Raw genomic sequence first — 23,539 nt, 5'->3', positions numbered from 1 at the left:
ACTCTACTCACTCTATTACTAGGTAATAGGTAGCTACCTAGATAGGGGTGTTTCGTGCTCATATGTCATGAAGGTAAATTATTAGTGATTGTTAGTATTGTTACGGTAAAGTGGATAATACCGAACATAAATACACATTTCTCTGTTATTTTTAAGGTAGTGACATAATGCGTAGCATGTAACTTTGCGAAACTGCGTGGGGGTCAGTCTGTCCCTACCTTAAAAGTAAGTATCGTAACATTAAAATTGTATCACAAACAAAATCTCTGCCAACCGTGTGTAAGACATTCAGTTTCTTCATAAAACAACACCTAAGAACGCCAGCTCCGTCTACGTAATCTAGGTCTAGGTATCCTAGGTCCAATGACCCTGGTCCAGCGTGGCCCTCGGTCGAGCCAATGGGCAACCTAGGTACACTATAGTACACCCTGAGTTCCACCCTTACTTCAAAATTATTCCTTACTAGGTAGCAATTAAGAGCTTTCACAGTCCACTGTGGCGAGTCTGCGAGTGTTCTAGCTCACGCGACAAGCATGGTGGTTGACGATCGATAGTAAAGTTGTAGCTTTAATAATGTAATGTCCGATGTGGATAATTCTACGCTATTCCTTCTGGCAAATGCCACTAATTGATTATTTCAACTATAGATTTCTATTAGAAATTCATAGATATTAGGGTTTATGATAGGATCATAGAGCGATTGGATTACAGTGTAATGGTGTAAGTAAATTAAGTTTTACTTTCCTTGTATCCTCCCGAATAATTAAAATATAATAAAAGATTAAACAATAAGAAATAAACAATTAATTATAATATAAAGAAATAGATTTTTCTTAAATATCGTTGAGCTTTTCATCTATGAGATTTGAAGGTATTTACGTCCCAAAACACTTACTATTCGAGTGTGTTTTCTTTTTCCGATACATCTTCAAACATTTCCCTGTCCGCACTACTGTCAGTCTGTGGCAACACTATCACATGTTCACGCGACTGTACCAACCAACGTCTTCGGGCTGCGGGAGACTAAACTACACTGAAGCAGAAAACTTTTTAACGGCTTCAGTGAGCGAGGCCACAAGCACACAGCACCGCTACCTACATGGTACACCGCGGTTCAAGGATAGTTCAAAGAAAAGCCGCATCTAGTTAGCCATTTTGTTTACAAAATTCTCTTACAAATTGAAAAGCACAAGTCATTGCGTGCTTTCAGGTGGGTTTCCGAAACTTTATGCCATTTTACGGCATCGCCCGTGACCCAAATATGGGAACTATTCGAACGTTTGATGAAATCTATATTTGAAAATTGTTTCACGACTTTCAGGTTTGCTAAGGTCACTGATAAGCGTGCGTGTTGATATAATCTCAGGTCTACAATCTCAATTTCAGTGTTATCTACGGAGAGGACTAAAGCTCTAGTCTATGGATAGTTGAATACATAACATTGGTATACTGTAGCTACATACATAGACAATTTCTTACTTTCAGATTTGCACCCAGTCTGAAAACCTAAAAATTTAAATTACTTAACAAATTTAACCACCCGCTTTGATATATTATGTTATTGCATGGATGATTCCTCCAAATTACTTTATAATTTTATTACGCTAAAACCTCCCAATATCCCTTGTGTTGGGAGGTTTAACTAATAATAATACGATCGATCGCTAAGAACAATCTGTAACTACAGAATTAGACAAACAATCTTACGATCAGCTGGTTTATGCTGCCCACCTAGAATAAAATTTATACTTAATTAGGTACTTATTTTTGTTTGATCGGTAGTTTTCAAACTAGAGCCCGGAGCGAGAACCTAAACCAGAATACCTATGTCGTTTTTAGGGTTCCGTAGCCAAAATGGCAAAAACGGAACCCTTATAGTTTCGTCATGTCCGTCTGTCCGTCTGTCCGTCTGTCCGTCTGTCACAGCCGATTTACTCGGAAACTATAAGTACTACAGTGATGAAATTTGATGGGAATATGTGTTGTATGAACCGCTACAAAAATATGACACTAAATAGTAAAAAAAAGAATTGGGGGTGGGGCCCCCCATACATGTAACTGAGGGATGAAATTTTTTTTTTCGATGTACATACCCGTGTGGGGTTTCAATGGAAAGGTCTTTTAAAATGATATAAAGTTTTCTAAAAAACATTTTTCTTAAAGTGAACGGTTTTTGAGATATCAGCTCTCAAAGTCGTAAAAAGTATGTCCCCCCCCCTCTATTTTTATAACTACGGGGTATAAAATTCTAAAAAAAATAGAGGTGATGCATGCTAATTAACTCTTTCAACGATTTTTGGTTTGATCAAAGTATCTCTTATAGTTTTTGAGATAGGTTGATTTAACTGTAATTTTGGTTAAGTTATTTGCTACGGAACCCTTTGTGCGCGAGCCCGACTCGCACTTGGCCGGTTTTTTTTTACTATACTTACAGCATTTTATACTAAAATGCTGTTTAACTTGATATTGTCAGGTTTGAAACTTACTGATAAACTAAGAAATATGTTTGGATTTTAATCATGTTTCAATGTTGTTTTTCTAAGTAAGTTGGTTTTGGTTAGGTAGGTAACCAAAATAAAATAAAAAACTGTAGTGAACTTACTGACGCTATCCATGGTTTCTTTCACCTCCTTAGGTGGCGCCTCTTTGTAGTTGAAGCAAGCTGAAAAGAAAAGAAGAATACTTAGTCAGGCAGAGTTTTTCATACAGTTCTTCCTATAAACATGAGTGTAAGTCCAGCTCAATGACAACCCAGTCAATCAACCACAGCGCTGTCTGACTGTCGTAGGTTGTTTCTGCTTCAGTGGAGTACTCAGGTGAAGTGGAATGGGATAGGTTTAGGTTCGCCGCCTGTCATTGGACTCATAGGTAAAATGAGTTGTGAAGCATCAAATCAGAGGGAGTTTTACACCATTCGATTACTTTTATGTATTTCACATTACTTAATAATATTCTATCATTAATAATATTCTCCATGATGTTAAATTATTAATGAGCAACATACTTAGATTTATCAACCTACCCTACCCTACAGTGATGTTTATTTTCAAACGTTCAACACATTTAACCCATACACTAATTAAATAATGTACTTACCTATGATGTCATGTCATATAGTATGTAGGTATAATTAAATCCCATCAAGGGAAATTATGAGAGTGCTTACTTAGTAACAATAAACTGTGACCTAGATGCTCTGATATGGTGTCCCCATTTTAGCAGAACACTGTTATTTTATTCACTATTCTATGTTAGAAAGCATACTATCTAAGTACACTTTTTAATAGTGGTACTTACGTACATAATAGTACATACAGTAGTAAATGCATTGGACTGTTTTCAAACTTCGAATCAATTTAAAAGTTAAGTATTAAATGATTCGTATTAATTTAGTCAGAAAATTATGTAATAGCTAAGGTAAAGGCCTTTCGAAAAGAATGCCTCCGATGCAATGTGAACAGACTTTTACAGGCAGGTAGGTAACTAGTTACATTATTGCAATTTTAAGTCCAATTCCGAAAATGGCTAATGTTAGAAAGCTTCGGAATCCGATGGTTTCAATCAATTTCCAAGGTAAATCGAAGTACCATAAACCCATATAATTATGTAAAATCGATCAGTCTGTCTGGTCTCAAGGACAAGTCTCATACATATTGTATCAGTGAGGCGTATTCACATGGCATGAAATAGATTAACAGCTTTTATCATCAGTACACTGATACACTGAATTGACTGAATCTGAAGAATAAGATGTTTCGGATTCGATTCCGGACTTCAGGATGACAATTAATTATTTTGTCCACTCTTCAGTTAGTACCTAATTCAGACTTTCAGACTTATTAAACAATTAATCCATAATTCTAACTTTCCTATCTATTAGTCGAACTTTTATATTACGAGCTTTTTATTCATGCTTTAATTTTTTATTTCCTCAAGTGCAGAGTTAAGCTCGGGAGGACTCCGAAAAGCGGCTTGCATCCCTCGAGTAACATGTATTGGACGCACCTTAGTTTAAAATACATATTATGTACTTATATTAAAAATGTATGTGTCCGAAACGGTTCATTCACAGTTGACTAACCCGTGGAAGGGTCATCAATAGAACGATCATAAATTTTAGATTATGTGTCAAGATACAAGTTATTAATTCTTACCTTTTACATATATCACTCTTAAATTATTTAATAACGAGTTCTAATCAAGACCAATCACCTAATGCACAATTTTCTATGTTGGTTGTCTTTAATTTGCGTAGGCGACAGAGTAAATATTATTGCTTCCTAAGTACTTATGTTTATCTTATCACTGATCACTGAAGCTGAACCAGGTAGGTACTCGTATATAGGTACTTAAGTTAATTAACTGGGTAGGTAACTGAACTTACCGCCAAAAAAGAGTCCTCGTTTATTTTTAAACCAAAGGGAAGGGCAAGGAAAATCGTGATGATACTGCCAACTGCCACAGATGACAACCGAGTGTTGAATACTGGCGAGTGTCGCACGGTGGCATAATGAAAGTGATCGATAAAAACTCACACACTACTTAAATAATTATGAACTCTATCAGTACAAACTGTGTGTTTAGTTCTCACCTGTGTTTGCAGTCGTTTATTTTATTTCATCCATCAATTTTACATTAGGTTACGTGAAAAGAAATCACTGTAAAACACACACACATACACACGCACTCACATATACACACACAATAAGATCCCTAAATTTTTACGATATTTTTTTCTGTTTGATCAATTTAAAGTGTGTAAGTATAGCTGTATATGTAGGTACCTTTTTTATTTTATTTCTGGCCAGTATGAAATGTTGATATAGGTGAGCTTTTATTTCCGCGAGAGAAGTAGGCGGAGGTCGAGTACAGAGTGTGATGCAACTGCACACTGCAGCAGAAGGACTGATGCTGCGCAGTATTTGCAACATCCGGTTTTTGACGCAAAGCAAAAGTTACCTATTTAAGTAATTAATACTTATTTATTTAATTTTTTACATGTATTTTTTTCAATAACCTGTCTTACCTATTTACTTATTAGTAGAAGGGTTAGTCACTTCACAAGTTCACATAATCATGATATCACCTTAAAGTAAGAACCTAGATACAAATATTAAAATAAAATAATTACTTGCTACGCTTTTGCTACGATTCTGCTACGAGTGTGCTACGATCTTGCTACGCTCGTGAAATGTTCATGGAAATGGAACGATTTTCTACTGACTGATGTTGGACATAATAACGTTATTTTCAATTTTACATACAAATTTAAACTTAAACCGTGTCTACTGTCTACTAACAATCTCGGAGTCTTGTTACTTGAATAAATGAATTTAATTATTATTATTATAGCACCTTTTTCGTAGCAGATTGAAAATAGGTAAGTACTGAAATAAAAACCTAAGTATCGTGCTAGGTAGATAGGAATCATAATAAAGCGACATCATAAATGTACAAAAGTTAGTGAAGCAGAACAAAAGACATGGGTGTGCTAGACGAGCTATTGTTTGATCAATGATCCAATATAATATCAGTATACCGTATACCTATTATACGTATCTAATATCGAACGCAATTATGCGTAGCTATGCGTGACGAAACACATGTCATAGCTAATTTAGGGGAAATAGGACATCCTGATATTGTTATATTCAGCTATGCTTACTAGCCTACCTATTTACCTTTACCTATCTAATAAGTAAATGAAGTAGTTAGCTATTCCCGTGAGCTTCGCATCGCCATAAGGTTATCCCGTGGGAATTCCGGGTTATACCACCTAAGTATTCGATGTGTTAATCCAGAGTGTCAGGTAAACACACGCCAACTTTAAGAAAGAAACACCTCAATTTTGCTGGCATTCTGCGTGGCCTAGACTAAATCTGAAGTAAATGCTCCATAATATACACTCGCGAGCAACCAAATCGACTCAAGCCTTGACGGCGCAAACATACATTAATACAAGTAAAATTATGAATAGAAATAATAAAAATGATATGTCATTTAAAAGCTTAAGATGTCAGTTTTAATTTGATATCATTATTATTGAAATCCATTCATCATTTTTGAAATAAATGATGTCTGAACGCAATTGTAGGAAAAACGGGAATTTAGGAAAAAAGGGTATGGGTATCGTATTATACAAATTAAACAAAAAATGTTAAGATAAAAATTTATTTATTTAAATCAATACTTTGTATTGCCCCCTCTTGCCCTAATTACAGCCTGCAGCCTGTTTCTCATAGACCTTATCAACTTTTTGACAGTTTCCTGAGGAATGCCGTCCCACTCCTCTAATAAAGCTGTCTTCAGCTCGTCCACGCTTGCAGGGACTGGATTCCTGGCCCGAACTCTTCTTTTGAGCTCGTCCCATAAGTGTTCGATGGGATTCAGGTCAGGACTGAGCGCAGGCCAGTCCATCGTGCGCAATTCCTTCTCTCTCAGAAACTGCCGACTGACTCGTGCCGTGTGGCAGCGGGCATTGTCGTGCATTAGCACGAAGTCTTCACCGACAAATTCTGCATAGGGCACAACATGACCGAGTAGAATGTCGGTGATGTACCGATCAGCTGTTAACCCGCCTCCTCGGCCGCCTCCAGGCACGAAAACAAGTGCGGTTTTTCCCTCTAGAGAAATACCAGCCCACATCATGCAGGAACCGCCGCCATATGCTACTGTTTCAGCGAAACAACATTGGGCAAATCGTTCCCCCGGACGCCGGTAGACCCGGCCTCTCCTGTCACTGCCATGCAGACACACTCTGCACTCATCAGTAAACAGGACCGACCGCCATTGCGCAATGCTCCAATCGAGATGCTCTCGAGCAAACTGAAGACGCGCTTGTCGGTGGCCTGCAGTCAATTTGGGGCCTGATGCAGGTCTTTTTGGTGTCAAGTTGGCTTCCTTCAAGCGTCTTCTCACTGTCCACTCGCTGACAGCCACTTGTCGTACACGTCTCAGTTCTTGCTGCACATCAACGCCCGTAAGGTGTCGATTGCGCAGCGAGGTTGAGACAATGAAGCGGTCGTCTCTCTCTGAAGTGCAGCGGTGGCGGCCCGTTCTTGGTCTTCGATTGAAGGCACCAGTCTCTTGGAACCGTCTGTATACTCGGGATACAGCAGACTGGCTCAAGTGGAGCTGGGCAGCGACTGCTCGCTGACTTAACCCTTGTTGCAGCAAGGCAACAACTTGAGCAGCTTCTTCTGGTGTGGTATCCATGGGTTTGCGAAAACAAGGAATACAATGCAACGAGATGTGTACCGGTCAACTTGCAACAAGCGACTGATAAGGTACACCGGATGTGGAAAGGTTTTATAGCGGGATCAGGTAGCGCAAGGCGTGGATTCCTAATGAGGTAATTAACACTGACGGGCAATTAAAATGCGTCATTAAATCTGCGCTTAGTTTTTTTTTATGGTATTGATCTTAATTGAAAGCCTAATTCTTCAGCTTTCGAATGACATATCACTTTTATATTTACCATTTATCGTTTTAGGAAAATCAATGTATATGTGCGCCGTGAAGGCTTGAGTCGATTTGGTTGCTCGCGAGTGTAGTCTGGGAGGCGGTATACCTACTTACCTACATTACTACCGGTTGTACCTATTAGCCCAACTTGCTTTTCTTTTGACCTTTTGAGTAACCTCTGTTGTCAACAGGTGAACATGGAAGACTGTTACCAGAAGCAAGTTTTTCCAAAGGATTTTCTTTGAGAGGTCGGTACAGAGACCAGTGAAAGAGTACGTCCTCGCCTCGCAGGATACGGAAGCGTGGTAACTAGGTAGGTACTTAGTACTTACTGAATACAATTATTTTAGACTTACCGGCCATTGAGGCGCTATTCATCTTGCCTTGCGTGAAATCAATTTTGAATTAAATAAATATTTGTTCTCCACTATTCAATATTTTTATAATCTATAGATAAAAAATTAACACTGCACTGAAAGAAACTAATGACAGAATAAGTAGGTATTATTATCTATGGTTATTATTTGGATTTAATTTCTTCCTTTTTTAAAGGAGGTAACAAGCCGTGCGTTTATTTTGTGTACCACGTCATAATCGAATTTTATATTCGTTGCTATGAGGTTGCTAAACAACGCTTCACAGGAATGAGGGAATCATTTTCTGGTTTACCCTACGATACGTACGAGTATTCTGCTTTTGCTGTAAGGGAGAGTGGCTGTAGACCTACTTCGTACCTATCACATATACAATAGGTAGTTACCAAAGACTTACGAGGATACGAGGTAGGGACAAACATTATAATATCGTCTCTAGCTCTATCATACCTTCTGTTCCAGCTTCATGGTTTCAAGAACTCTATCTAGACCAGGGAAACCAGAAAAGTACGAAAATGGTTTGTGCAAAGCTTTAGCCGTTCTTATTCTGAGATAATCTATACACTCCGTTCTACGCAACGCAGTTCAAACGAAGATCCGTTGCAACATTTTTTAGCAATCAATACCTATCAATAAAATAGTTTTATTCCATAAAAATAGTATTATAAAGTTTTAAAAATATTCACGTACTCGATTGTAGTGATAACCAAGTGCAAGGTCGTTATTATTCTTAGTGATAAGTTCATAACACATAAAATACAGAGTAAAACGGAACGCACTAATTTTTAGGTTATTTTCTTGTTGACTTTATTTAAATTGATAGTTTTTCTTTGTTTTACTTTAATTATAGTTATTTGTAATAAGTAACTATCTAATACTACAACAAATAAACAAAAACTATGTCATCAAGGAAAAAAGGCAACGCCCGTGGCAATGGAAAGCGGACGAATCATCATGTTGATAAAGATTACGCGGAACGATTTAATGAATTGGCGGTGGATTCCTCAGAGGAGAGCTCAAGTGGCTCCCAGTCCGACGGGGAAGGCACTGAACCAGCATTCACAGTAGCCATGTGGGACCTCAACCATTGTGACCCTAAAAAGTGCTCCGGCCGAAAGTTGTCACGACATAACCTCATAAAGAATCTCAAGTTAGGCCAACGATTTCCAGGACTAGTTTTGTCTCCAGTCGGAACTCAGTGTGTTAGCCCTAATGACAAGGACATCATGGAGAAGTCTGGGCTAGCTGTGATTGACTGCTCTTGGGCAAAAATCGATGAGACTCCGTTTGGAAGAATGAAGTCACCGTGCCCGAGGTTATTGCCATTTCTAGTAGCAGCAAACCCTATAAACTATGGTAAACCGTACCAGTTGAGCTGTGTGGAAGCGTTAGCGGCAGCTATGTTTATTACTGGACACAAACAAGAAGCCAAATTCTATTTATCTAAGTTCTCTTGGGGACATTCATTCTTAGAACTAAATTCAGAAGCACTAGATCTCTACTCACAATGCACTGATAGCAAGAGTGTGTTGGAAGCTCAAGAAAAGTTTTTGGAATCAGCGAGGAATGAAAAAGATGAGCGACCTATGTGGCCACCCAGTGAATCATCCTCGGGCAGTGATGATGAAGAAACCTAGCATAATATTTACGAATAATTAGTTTTAAGGTAATTAATAAAACTTTTAATTGTTCATATTCTATGTAATATAATGTTATATTTTATTCAATCAATCTCTTTTTACTTTCATATTTACTCAATCTTACAGGATGCTCGAGTATGTTCATCACTGAATAGAAGAAAGAGCTCAAGGTTATTTAATTTATTAATACTTGGTAGTCTAGTTGCATGGAGAATAGGTAGAGGAACATAATTTTTTCGTTATTGATTCCAAACATTGTACTGTATGCTACGCTAAAAAAGTACAATTTAGCGCCATCTAGTTATTCATACTCGAACTGAATCAACTAGTGAATGAGTAACATGTAAACGCTTCAATCTATTTCGTAATATCTCTCCTAGATGGCGTTATTTCTACAAAACCTAAACTACATAATCATCCAATAGATGGCGCTGCTTGGTATATTGTTTTAGGGGTCCGTGGTTCAACGAACCATGTGGGGCCAAACTACACCGCGCGGCTTGAAGCGTCCGTCAGTTAGCTAACTTTGTGTCGCGCGGCGGTCGTGTCGCTCAGTGTCAGTGTACTAATATCGCGGGGAATTCTCCGAAATAACTACTTTGTGTGAAAAAGTTGTGAAAAGAGTTTGTTTTGTGTGTTGTTTGTCAGTGTGAGAGGATTCCTGTTGTTGGATACTTGGCAAGTGTTGGACGAAAGTTTTTAAAAGGTAAGTTTGTAAGTTATCCGCTAACTCCAGTGCAACCTGTCACGCAGGTGGCTTGAGTCACTAACCTCTGAATCAAATACAGCCTTCCAGCGATTTACTATGAAGTTGTAATTAATCTTGTAATGATTATGATTTTTTACTAGTGGTTTAAAGGTTGTTAAAGTTTTGATATAAGTATTAAGTACATTGATAGAGTCCTCAACTATACTAAGGCGGTTAACTTATTTATTAAGTCAGCCATGGACTAGAAGACTAATTAATGACATTGTCAATAGTTATGGAATGGATAACTCTACTAAAAAAAAAAAAACACGCACTCACGCCTTGTACTAATGTACTCCCTTGCGGGGTAGGCAGAGGTGCATTGCTGCACCCACTTTTCGCCAGAGTGTTATGTTAGTCCCAATGTAATAGGGGGCGGGCCTATTGCCATTTTACGGGCACATCCAAGACCCGAGAACAAATATCTGTGTTTAAACAAATATCTGCCCCAGCCGGGAATCGAACCCGGGACCATCGGCTCAGTAGTCAGGTCACTAACCACTACGCCATTCGGTCGCCTACTAAATACATACTATACTATTGTAGTATTTAAATTTTAAAGTAAGTTTTCAAAAAATTCTACAAACTGTAACAAAATGTAGGTATGTAGAGCTCTCTAGAGCTGTACCTATCTATCTGTATCTTCTACCTATCTATCTAGTAGCATAGTAACTAGGTACTTATAGAGTGGCGTGTAAAACTAAACAACGAACATGCTGAAACTTTCAAAAGCACCTATAATTTATTACATAGCTCCTGCATACATAAGTCTAACAAATGTTCGGTCGGTGGGTTCCGCATTGACAAATGTTTCTGAGTTAGAGATCCTTTTCTACCCACAAACTTTTGCCTTCATGGGGTACAGACGAGGATATATCTGTCGTAGGTAAGTATCCAAGATATGTGCTTTAAATGTTAGATACAAGTACAAGGCGAAGAGTGTTACATAACTTTTACAACTTCATTTTATAATTAAGCACATAGTTAAAAAAAATATGAAAAACGTAAGCAGTTGAGGCATACCGATCTGCCTACTAACACCTCAGGAGAAAAAACTCGTTTGTTATTTTTTAAATGGATGGCCTATTATTAATTTTGATGAAACATAAATACTTACTAAACATATTTATTATGTCAAAAAGTAACTGCAACTTACATAGGGTAAATATGAAATACCTAGGGTTAATAACTTCTATGGAGGTCGGACCTTAACAAAACAATTACCTAAATAGGGAATATGCGTAATTTTTTTTTATACTTTTATTGGATAGTTTTACATCACTTTATTATAGTAAAAAAAAATTCAACGCCAAAATAAGTAATTTAAGGTATTTTAAAGAAAGTTAAAAAATTACAACCATCACGACCACTTTGAAATTCCCGTCAGGATGGCGGGCTGTCGTGACGTCATAATCGTTTAATTTCACGGCTCAGAATAATGAGTCCCGTCAGTTGGCATAGATTTTTTACCTAATCAAGTAATCACAGAGTACTTTTGTATTTTCAACAAACCAATGTTGTCATGGTAACAAGCGAAAAAGGAAGTGTATAAAGTGTGATCAGTGGCTGTTTTGTAATGGTAATAAAGTGTGACCAGAGGCTCTTTTGTAATGGGAGCTCGTAAATAGCTGCTAGTAGCTCTTTTTTTGAAAAGATGGCTCAGGAGTTTCTTGCCTCCGTTCTTCTCCTTAGACAGAAAGAGCCCCCCTTATCCGAACGGAGAGTAGTTTGTAAAAATTGACGTTCATCAGAAAATTTTATATTTTTACGATGAATAAAAAATTTTGAGTTTGAGTTTGAGTTTGAGTTTGAAATGGGAGAGCGCAAACCAGAGGACTTTTGTACACAATATTACGCTATTATGGCAATATGAATATAAAGTAATATTTGTATTGTATGTAAGTACTTACTGTAACTCTGGTTCTCAGTAAGAGAGACTAGGGTTAGTGGGTCATTCTATTCTATTATCTGTGGGGGTGTAAGAAGAAGAACCTGCACCTGGCTCTCTTGAATGGAAACATTGTGCATATCTCAAAGGTCTAAACCCCCTTATCTAAACTATCGAATAAGAGTATAAAAATATATGCATATTCCCTAATATTTGGGCACACGGCTCTCGACTTTTCAATAGTCTTTGCTGTCCTTTTCCGCAGCTGGCCACAGTTTACTCGTTCATACTGCGTAATAAATTTAATGTGTCCAGTTCTTCGGATTACGAGAATTCTTCCATAACTTAATTTAGAAAAAAATGACAACTTTTGAAATATACTAACGACTGCCATTATAACCTAAAAGTAGAAAGAGCAACTTGTGTCATGTTCATGTCATAATACTTACAATACAAATTTAATTTTATTGTGTTGCAATATGGAGCATATTTGAGTGGCTCGTTGACTAGCGAATGGCTGTTTACGCCTCATTGCAATAGAACAACTAGTGGCAGCCCATACACTACCAACAAAAAATATAAAAAGTCCTAAACTTTGCAAACAAACAAGCATATCAAACAAGAAGTGGAGAGGTTATAGGAGGCTAGGATCTACTCGTATTGGAAGAATTTTTATGTGATCCATCGTATCTGATCACAACGAGCATCACAAATACTCGGTGACATTAACATTTCTTTGTTTACACTTGACATTTATTTAACTACAGTGAAACTATAAAGTCCTGAAATTAAATGAGGGCACTGCTATCTTTCATGTAGCAACCCTATATAGCGAAACATAACTGACTTGTATACGCAAACGCAAAGAAGTTATTATTCTGAGATTGATATATAAGAATTATGACGTCACATCCGCCCTAAGAAAATGGGTGACGTTTCTCGGAAGTTAGAATTTACCGAAGCTTTTTTGTACTTTTCAACTTCATTTACTAGCTCAAAAATAAATTATAATCAAAAATTATTATGGAGTCGTAGTTATGAAACAACAAAGTTTATTATAAATAATATTTGACCTTTATTTGAACCACTTGCATATTCCCTATTATTAAATGATCTACCTACTGAAATAAGGGATGAAACAAATAAGGCAAGATTCTCAAGATTGTTAAAGAAACATTTGTTAAGTAAAATATAGATACCTATTGTCTGATGTTTAAACAAGTATCAAGTTAAATTTATTGTTAAGCACTAAGTTTCTTAAAAATAGAATATAATATAATTAGTTTATTAAGAGTGAAGTCTGAATCCACAGACAAACCAGTAAACTGGTTTTGTGGGTCATTGTTAATTGTACTGTGTTTTTTATGATTACTTAATAAATACATTGAAACAACAAAAACAACATGTGAGACTCTATCATGTACCTGCCTGCAGTAAGGTTTGTTTGTACCTGCTTATAGCTATCAGTAGGTACAAAGTTTACAGAAATTTAGTTTCCCATTTTTATTCCTTTCATGTTTCTTTGGATAGGACCTTGGGGTGAAGCTTTGATCTTCATTGATAAATAATTTGTAAAAAGTTTGTTCCTCTTTATAGGTAGAAGATATACAAGTTTCCGCTTTTCTTAAGCTAGAGATGGGTTTTTACGGAAACATTTTTGTTATATCTACTTACTGGATAAAAAGACAATGTTATAAACACTACCTATCTGACGGTACTAATACATTTCTCTACAAAATGGAAACGAACTCAATCCCATTTAAAAGTTATGGGGTTATTTAAAAGTTATTTTCCATCTTCACCAACATTCCTGGTACCTCCCCTAACCTAACTTTAAACTCGCAGCACACTCCAAACCCATCCAAATCAATCTCCGTAACCCAACTTACCTTACACCATCTAGCCACAGGACGATCTTTGAATCGAGTCTACCAAAGGAAATAGTGCGTATCTATGTGCGAAAACAAAAGAGAGACTATCGACCAAACGCTCAAAACTGAGGGGCGAGTGTATACCACCCTCTTTATGAGTCAGAGGGGAGTACCCTAGGTAGACGGCCCTCGCGAAGTGCACTTCTATATGTATCGATCAGGGTTGTTTGGGCCCGAATTTTCGGCGGCAACGTGGTTTGGTCGTGGTTAGGCCTCTTCTGTTGAATGTACGGTCAGCTTCGTAAGTAGCTCCTAAGGTTGCCTGTAAGAGGTCGCTTTTAGCGATACGGCCGCCTGTTGTGCATTGTTTCTAGTCTATAAGTATGTTTTTGTATGTCTGATTTATGTGATGTTCAATAAAATAATATTCTATTCTAGCTCTATACCCAAGTAACATTTCATTCGAGCTTAGGTTGTAAGAAATGCCTTTAGGTTTTATAAGGGTTGTGAAAAGGTTAATGCTTTGCTATCTGGTCATATTGAGTACTTGAGAATGATTACTAAGTCCTAAAACTAATTGTTTATTAATACAACCTTGTAGCTGCTGATAAGAGTTTATATTAACGTTATTTTAACATGTATTTCAGGAGCATATAGTTCTAGGATCTTATAGTTGTCGTAGACTCCTGATTTACTTCTAGAAAAGCTAGCATTAATGCTAAAGTGAGAGCTTAAGGTTAAATTTTTAACCTTGATACAACCATAAAGTTATGGAATATTTAAATTACTTTTAAGTATTTTTTAAAACCTATCTTAAACCTTTAGGTTGATAAGAGTTGTCTAGGCAAACAAATTAGGACTACTTGGTGAAAACCAAAAGCATTAAGCACTGGCTATGAGCTAAAGGCATGATTTAAGTCCTACAAGAATATTTTAAAGCTTTAGAGGCATCCTCAAAATATGTTTATTGCTTTTTAGTAATTTCCTAATGGCCGCCATATTTTTTCACTGAAATAAAAAAAAAAACTTACCAAAAAGATACATTTTAATTAATAAGGGAAAATTCAGTAGCGTTTCCTATACTATTCCAAATATATGTTTTTTTTATATAGACAGTACTTTTATTTCTAATATAAATTTACACCAAACATAAAATTTTATCTATTTTTTTTAATTAAAATATCTTCAAATTTATCATTTACAAAAGGCCCGTCACTTATACAGAACTATTATCCGAAAGTATCACAATAAAGTGCTAGTCGCACAAGGTTTTCATATTTCCTGACTTCAGCCTAACTACTTACTATATTTTTTATTAATACAACACTTACAAGTTAGCCATTTTGAGTCTTGGAAAGTGTCAGGTAATGGCGCCATTTATTATAATTATTATAAAATCTTACACAGAAACATTTTAAGACCCGAGAGTTCTGGGAAGGCATTACAAATATCCATCAAATGTGTTTCAAGTTATAGTAGAGTTACATCCAGGACTAATTTAGAACTTAAAAGCTGTCTTTCAAGGTTATGTTAACGTTAAATTAAGGTTGTGAAGGTTTTATTTAGGTTCTGTGTAAGTTGTTCAAAAGGTTCTGGGTTTGAGCTATAGGTTTTGCTGTAGCTCTCAGAAAGGTTCTAAAACGTGGGCCCTTTTTGCACTCAGGAGGTTAATATAAGGTTAATATAAGGTTATCGAGCCTTCTAAGTCTCACGAGTTGATTTCCATACAAAGGTTCTAGAACCTTTTCAAAACCTTTTTAAAACCAAAAATGTTACTTGGGTATATAGGTAAGGTCAACCGGGGCCATTGCGCCACAATACTTTGACTTTCATATTCATTTGAACATAACAAACAGACTATACGCCCTATTAAGCTATAACTTGTGATACATATTAGGAAATTTTATCTAGTTTCGTATGTTGATGCAATTTTGTAGAATTTTAAATATCTTCTACGTGTAAACAACGTTTCTACAAAAAATGGGATTTTTAGGCGCAATAACCCCTAGTGGGGCTAATGCCTCTTTCACTAGTTTTGTGTGCTTGGAAGAGCTTTTTACAAGTTTAAGTAGATATAATGTATAGATGTACTATTAACGTAGCTAATTATTAGCTTGTAAACTAAATACTGCGCTTAGTTAAAGAGAATTAGTTGATCAAAAATTTTCGGGGCTATTGCGCCTACACACCCTAATTTCTTGTAGTGGCATTTACCCCATCCAAGATTCCAGGGGTGCTCAACATTTTATTTATGAATACTTTATAGGTCTTAAAAAAGTATAAATACTTCATGACAAATTAAAATACAGTATAAAAGCATACAAGGGCATATTTTTTCTAATTTGCAATCAAACCACAACTTTAAATTAGTAAGTATACCATTTTTAAAGTCTGACGGAATTTTGCTCTTACAAGGATAATCTTTACAAAACTATTTAGAGTTTTAAAAACAAGTGGGATCATTCTGTTAATATGACTATTTTTTATTTATTGTATGATTATTTTCTATATACTGTGTTAACAACATTATAATGTCGACACCAAATGACGCCAATTTTTTAAAATATTTAGTTTAGTATATATTCAAATTATTTACGTTTTAGTTGGATTACCAATCTAAGAATGTTAATTCTGATACGCTGTTAAATGTTCTTCAATATTGCAGAAGGCGTCATTAACCTAGTATATTTCGTTTAGGAGTAATTTGGTGCTAATGTCACTGGAACTTTTTCATTGCTCGTGAGTGTATAAAATACATTTATCATAACATAAAATGTTTAGAACCTCTGAAAATGGGGCTATTGCGCCGCAATAGAGGCAATAACCCCATCAGCCCAGAGGCATTTACCCCAAAAAAAAAAGCTAAGCCTACAAAATTTTTATTGCATATTGTATCCGAATCTTACATTATTTCAATAAAATAATCAAAACAATATGTAAAGCAACAAAACAATAACAGTATTTACAGTTAGGAAACATAGATTCTTTTAAACAAACACACATTTGGAACGATTAAAAAAAACGTGCCAGGAAACCGGAGGTGGCCAAAAGAAGTGAAAAAATTAAAATGGCAGATTATTTAAGAAAATTTCCCCGGATACGACATCTATTGGTCAGTAGTAAAAGTTTGAGTTCCAAAGATAGATAGCAGATGACTCCAGTAGTTCTAAAATATGTGGTTCGGAAGATAAATGGATTCGAGGCATTAGCCCCATAGGCGACTTGGCCCCGGTTGACCTTACACTTTTCTAGGCCGTTTGTGAGTGACCGGGTTAGTACAAAAGTGCATCTTACCCTAGCTATGAAGCTAACTGTATTTTTGTGTGTAAAATAGATCCTAAATATGTTATTAACTATATAACTTCGAATACATGCTTACGAGTATATTATTTATCTGGGCAGCACTAGGTGCATTAGAGTTCTAACGTTTTAACGGATAATAATTTGTAATAGTCCATATATAAAATAATAACCTCTAACTCGTAATGAATACCATAAATTTATAAAATTCACTTCGTTCCGTTTGGATCTAAACAACCGATACAAATTGGGGAAGACGTAAATTGATTTCACCCAATAAATTCTGCATCTGGAGTCGTTTGCTCGCAACTTTGCTCCCCTCCTTTTATCCTATCATTATATCTACTTCTCTGACTTTAACCTTTGTGATCTATGTAGATGTAGACATTACAGACGCATAAAATATCATCAGTACAGTCAGCGAAAGAGTCAATTACCACTCTTAATATATGTAATATAGAGTTTGTGTGTATTGTATCGATTATAAATAATCTATTCTGAATTTATATTACTCTATCTTATTCAATTAACCTATCTTCCATATCATATAAGGTAGGTACTTACTGCAATTGCCATTGATCATTGCAATAAGTAGACATGCTGAACTTACGAGTAGTAGGTATCTCCACGAATGATGTAATATTAAAATAATACATTACCCCTCAATGGCATCAATAATGTAAGGTTATAAGTACTAAATCATTTAAGTAAGTGGGTCCTCCATATCTATGAAAACTATTGAAAACTATGCGCCGATGATAATCAATTTAACCGGAACGTATAATAATAACTTTACAACATAAATATGCATAGAAAGGTTAACGTTCTTTGCGGTTTCCGTCTTGAAATGGATCTGTCCACTAGAACTATCTCTGTAACCGGTTCTAAAGATATCATCCAAATATGGAGATTCTTGCGGCGTATAAAATACTTATTTCGCAGCAGAAATCTACTTTTTCGCAGAATAAAAAACTGGTCTAAAGGCTGTACATTTATAAGTTTGGTATCGAAAGGTAGTCTGGTAGAGATTGCTATAAGCAATGAGGCCGCCTCTTTGTACTGTTTTAATTTTTAAAGTTTTCTTTTGTTGTAATTTCTGTTCTAGGTGCAAATAAAGTGAATTGTATTGTATTATATTGTATTGTACAATAGATACATACCTAGTGTGTATCTAAGTATGTAATTGTCTCGTAGTTCAAGCAAAATGAACCCTTCATGCATTTGAAAATCTTACAGTCAAAAGTTTAATTTGCACAGTGTTGTGTGGTACCTCCCCTAATATCCATCTTGGGGCCTCAATACAAAATGACGGGAAGTGTTCTTTTGTAATTTATCTACAGGGGGCTGTAACTCGTGATTCAAATTGCCTTGTATCAAGTTACATATTGAGCTTTTTGGCACTTACGATAATTAAAGAGACTCAAAAAACTAATATCTTGTTTAACTTAAGAATATAACACCATGTACACACTTAGTATGCAATAAATCATTTGAATTTGAATTTGAATTTGAACTTGCTTCTAAAATTACGATCTTTTTTCCAGTTGGAAAATAACATTTATGTTTAGTTATTTTATTGCCGAAATTAGACTTTTATGACTACACTATCATTTATTTTAGCAAAATTTATATAGCTACCATCCCAGTATAATAGTCGCAAGAGACCGTTACAAAGTTGTAACGCAATTGAAGTTTGGAAACAGCAGTATCTACCGACCTATTGAAGGTTTACCTTCTCTAATAGAATTTTGATGTCCTTATAGAGATATAAAATTATACTGTTCAGGAGCACTCTTCTGCGATTTCCCATGAAATTGAAGTAATATTGGCGGATGGCGGACAAAATAAGATATCCCCGGCACTATGGAGGTAAAATGTAATATTCAATGTGCCTCCTGTAAAACCGGCTAAGTGGCAATCGAATTGGCGTAGAAGGATTCTGTACCTATTTATAATTAGAACATACTTCAGTAGGTATTCCCATAAAATAAAAGAAACAAAGTGTTCATATTTAATAAAAATTCTAAATTATCATGGAAAACTTTTTATAGTAAGTACATAAAGTTAGAGAGAGAAACACCTAGTATGTACAATGTAGGTTTTTATTTTATAATCTTATTTTCTCATTAATTATGTTCATTACAATATGCAGCCCGCACTTATGCTAAAATGTGACATCACACCATACCACGACGCGACCCCCTACGCTTGTCACTTCAATCCCCGAATCGGCCATCATCCCTTTTTCGCCGTATATTTTAGTCGTTTCTTTGAATAATCCGTGTGCGAAATGTGTAATAATATTCCGTTGACGTGTCACTGAATAATTACCAGAGTCCCGCTTAAAAATGTGCGCGAAATCTCTCTAGCGTGTTCATTAAAACTTTAATCAAGTTGAAATTTTTCGCGTGGTTTATTCTCTGATTAGGGAATTTTGATAAGGAAGGATTGTGTTTGGTAGAATTAGTTGCTGGCTGAAAGTGTATGTGGCATTGAACTTCGTATTCTATGTACCAGGTACCTACGTATAACTATTCAAGTTAGGGTCCATTTAGGGTCCCTCCTTCCCCCTGCTTTCCTGTCTCTGTTTCGGTCTTAGTTTATGTCAGGTAGGTATTATACATATATACGTTTTTGATACATGGTCTATAAATAATAACTAAATAGGGTTCTCTAGGGTTCATTTATTTAAAAGATTCTGCCTGCTAAATTTACTCAGAATAACTTTCTCGGATAATATTTATGAACAAAAACATAAATTAGTTTTGGTATTGTATGTAATAACATTAGTCCATTATTGTTCGCCCAAAACTAGGGAAATGGCATCCCGGGGGCCTATTCTCAGACCCACAAGCAATGCAGCTTTTCCTTATATTATCGAATTGTTTTGAAAGTCGTGCAAAACTTGAAATACGGTATGTCTAAGTGTTTCACAAAAATACAACTAGGAGATTCACTATAAAACATCGCTTTTCGTTCTAAGGCCGATGCTCGTGCATTGTTGCTAGTACTTTTCATATCTGTTAGGTATTTGTTTTGAAAACATTCATTTTTATTTTGGTGAACCTATCATAAAATTAAAGTTGTATGTTTTGGCTTCATTTGTAACTTATATACGTATAACAATTGTAAATTATAACCACAGAATGTAACCATCCTTAGTGCGAAAGTCAGAGAATAGGGGCTTCTTGTTATCTCGAGCCATTTGCAATGTCTTGGTCTTGAAAGTTATTTATGCTCCTGGCTATTATTATATTCCGTGTAGATGATACAACGTGATAATCTGTTATAATAACAATTGTCTTTACATATTGTTTCTCTGTTTGCGCTAGATTTGTGTGTGTCTAAGGATGGGGTATAAATAATGGTTAATTCAAAAATCATACGCTCCTTATGCTATTTAGGTACAATTATGTTCAACAGCAGGAACAGACATAAGTAAATCTAGCATATGTTATATCCCCTTATACCGAATGGGATGGGACGGATAATCAACGAGACTGGAGAGATACAAAACCGATAATTATTGTTTTAGTCACAAGTCACTCTATGTTGTATAAATAAATAAATAAGGTGTTCATGAACTCTACGAATTAAAAGAATATGTTGGATGATGCAATGAACGTGAAATTCGTAATTACCCACCAATTCTATTACATCCACATCAAATCCCAATCTGAATCGAATCAAAGATAATAGAGCTCAACATTTATTTCGTGAAATCGGCTGACTGGCCGTTTGTTCCAGTCACCTTTTTAAAACAAAACACGGTGACATTGTCGCGAATCTCCCGCCGAAACGCCGCCATTTTCCAACATGGCCGCCGCGCGAAACCCCTTTACGACTGCTCCGTGAAAATGACTGTTGCGCGCGGATGTTAAAGTTTTATACCATGTTTATGCCGGCTCTAGCCACACACGGGTGTTATTATTAGTGTCGAAAAGCGCAAACAACTTGTTTTGTTCAGTTTTTGTTTTCATTAGGCGCGCGAACTGGGCGGGGTTACCGAACCGTTGCTGGTAGACAGCTTTATGTTTGCAACGACGCCTTAGTTTAACAATGCGTTGTGTCTAGTTTTACGGAGCGACACACGAAAAAAATAAGCTATAGCAACAATAATAAAGAGTTAAATAAATAAATAACAAATATTGTAAGTTATGAAAAAATTAAACTATTCAACATTTTCAATCTAGTTAGTTAATTCATTTTCATGGCTTTAATTCTACACGCAAAAACACACAGCGACACTACGCATCAAACTTATGGAACTTATGGCGCCTATCTACTACCTCTATATATCTCTAGTATTGGTTGGGTTGGTCGAGAGTAATTATTTATAAGTACTTAGGTACAAATGCCTTCCCTACGGTATGCGGTATTTTCACTAAAACGATAGTTCTAAAACTCGCACTAACCAAACTAACTTCTTTATTGGCGATTATCCGATAAAGTGAGTTTAATTCTCGATGTCAGTCCCGGGGGAATCCCGGATCGATGGAGTGATTCATTCGTCGGGATTGTTTTGGCAACTTTCACTTGACAGCGCAAGGAAAAGGGAAGAAAAGAAAATATGTTGTGCAACTTCAATCCCAAACGTTGCCAACTCTGTTGCTGCAACAGACGGGGAAAGTTGGAATGCGAAGAATATGGCTAGGAATTTTCGAATTTTGTATTATTTTTGTGCTTATTTGAAACAATGTTTATAAATGCGAGTTTAACTGTTTTGATTTACGTACAAGAATTCTGCTGTTGAGTCCATCATTGTTTTTAATAGATTTTTATTTACTTCACACAGTAATTTATCATCCGTTAGTAAATATGAATCTAAATATAGACAAAAACGTGTACTACTTGTTTGGTACTGCGAGTAAGATTAACGTACAACCTTTCCAAAACCGACACGCGAATACATTAAACCAGTGTTTTTCAACCTTTTTCATGACGCGACCCCCCTGGTATTAAAAAAATATTTCGCGACCCCCTTGACCCTTCGGTTTTTTTAACATGTAGGTATGTATAAAGGGGCCAAAAAAAAATTTGGGTTTTGTTTTATTGGCTACCATTTTAAATGTCCTAAATATAGTCAACGTTTCTTATTAGTTATGTTAAATACGAGGTGTTGCAAAAAGGGTATACTAAGCCGAAACCTACAAGTGCATCATGGTATATCTAAGCCCGAAAATGAAATCAGAATTTCAAAACTTGCGAAAAAAAATACACTTTTTGCAACACCCTGTATAATTCAATTCTGTTATTATTAACATCCACTGGATTCACTTTGAAAAATCTGAAATAGTTGTTAATTTAGACGTAATTTTGAAAACCTTCATATTTCATATCAGAGGATGTTAATAATAAAGTTAATACACTCACCTGAAAAGAAAGGTTCCACTGAAAAAAGCACCTAATTACTCCTAAACGGAAAAGGCTAGCTTAATGACGCCTTTTGCAAAATAGAAGTATATTTAACAGAGCATCAGGATATTACCAACAAATAACGGTAATAGTTTGTAAATTCTTTTAATTACATCTTTGAAAAAATTGGGGTCGTTTGGTGACGGAATTTAGTGATTGGAACTATTTCATTGCCCGTGGGTGTATTATTTATTATTATTTTCTGCACTCATTGGAAGCAAACATGACCTGAATCAATAAAAAAAACCTTCTCTTATTTAATAATTTACGGTGGGAGGCAAGATGAAGTAAGAGTAGAGTCGAGCTAATTGTATTCTTCTTCTGTATGTAGGTATCAACGAAAGATTTCTCGGGAAAACTACAGATTTTGGCCGGATTTAGTAGTAATTTGCTATAAAAATACATGCTCGCAAGGATGGAGTAAAATGCTTATGATCGCTGATCTATCTAATAAAGAAATTAATATTAATTTATTTAATAATATAATATATTTTTTTACTAAAGTACCCAGTTTTTTCGACCTCTGGCGACCCCCCTACAGAAGCTTCGCGACCCCCCAGGGGGTCGCGACCCACAGGTTGAAAAACACTGCATTAAACAAATTGTCCTTCCTTTATGAACCGCAAAGTTTCAAAGTTTTCCGTGTTTGTAAACTTATACATACTGTGGATTCTCCTGTACAAGTAAAAACACAATCTTTCAATGCTATTAACTTTCCCGTTTTACAGTATATCGTGCCGTCGAATAAGGGAGCCTACCCATTTGTCAGTGGCTGTCCACTTTTATTACATTACCTCCCTATTCGCAGCTAGTTAATGGCGAAACTTGTATTCGGTTGC

General features: G+C 35.9%; 3 protein-coding genes across 11 annotated transcripts in view; 2 read left to right on the top strand and 1 right to left on the bottom strand.

Annotated features, from left to right (window-relative positions):
• LOC105389222 (calcyphosin-like protein) overlaps positions 1-23,539 on the bottom strand; it is a 40,281-nt gene that overhangs the window by 4,815 nt on the left and 11,927 nt on the right. Inside the window, exons 1-4 of one of the 9 annotated variants that reach the window (XM_048628885.1) lie at positions 7,821-7,955; positions 2,603-2,662; positions 1,708-1,731; positions 1,480-1,506 (exon numbers count right to left, since the gene is read on the bottom strand). In XM_048628885.1, the coding sequence (XP_048484842.1) occupies positions 1,480-1,506; positions 1,708-1,731; positions 2,603-2,662; positions 7,821-7,842 (133 nt within the window). In that variant the 5' untranslated portion in view covers positions 7,843-7,955. Of the gene's footprint in view, positions 1-895; positions 1,042-1,479; positions 1,507-1,707; positions 1,732-2,602; positions 2,663-4,384; positions 4,457-7,820; positions 7,956-23,539 lie in introns of those variants that run through there. The other 8 variants (XM_048628883.1, XM_038105560.2, XM_038105562.2 and 5 more) reach the window with 8 other exon arrangements.
• Positions 8,652-9,808, top strand: LOC105389221 (18S rRNA aminocarboxypropyltransferase). Its single transcript, XM_038105565.2, has 2 exons — positions 8,652-9,504; positions 9,605-9,808. The coding sequence occupies exon 1, from the start codon at positions 8,738-8,740 to the stop codon at positions 9,473-9,475; it is 738 nt and encodes a 245-aa protein (XP_037961493.1). The 5' UTR covers positions 8,652-8,737; the 3' UTR covers positions 9,476-9,504; positions 9,605-9,808.
• The window catches only part of LOC105381823 (protocadherin-like wing polarity protein stan), a 166,135-nt gene continuing 152,599 nt past the window's right edge, over positions 10,004-23,539 (top strand). The window contains exon 1 of the mRNA XM_048628886.1: positions 10,004-10,184. The gene's annotated coding sequence lies outside the window, so the exon portion shown is untranslated. The remainder of the gene's footprint in view (positions 10,185-23,539) is intronic.

Source organism: Plutella xylostella, chromosome 22, assembly GCF_932276165.1.
Source record: "Plutella xylostella chromosome 22, ilPluXylo3.1, whole genome shotgun sequence".
In the NCBI taxonomy this organism is placed as follows: Eukaryota; Metazoa; Arthropoda; class Insecta; order Lepidoptera; family Plutellidae; genus Plutella; species Plutella xylostella.
This window is presented reverse-complemented; position numbering and strand designations above follow the sequence as displayed.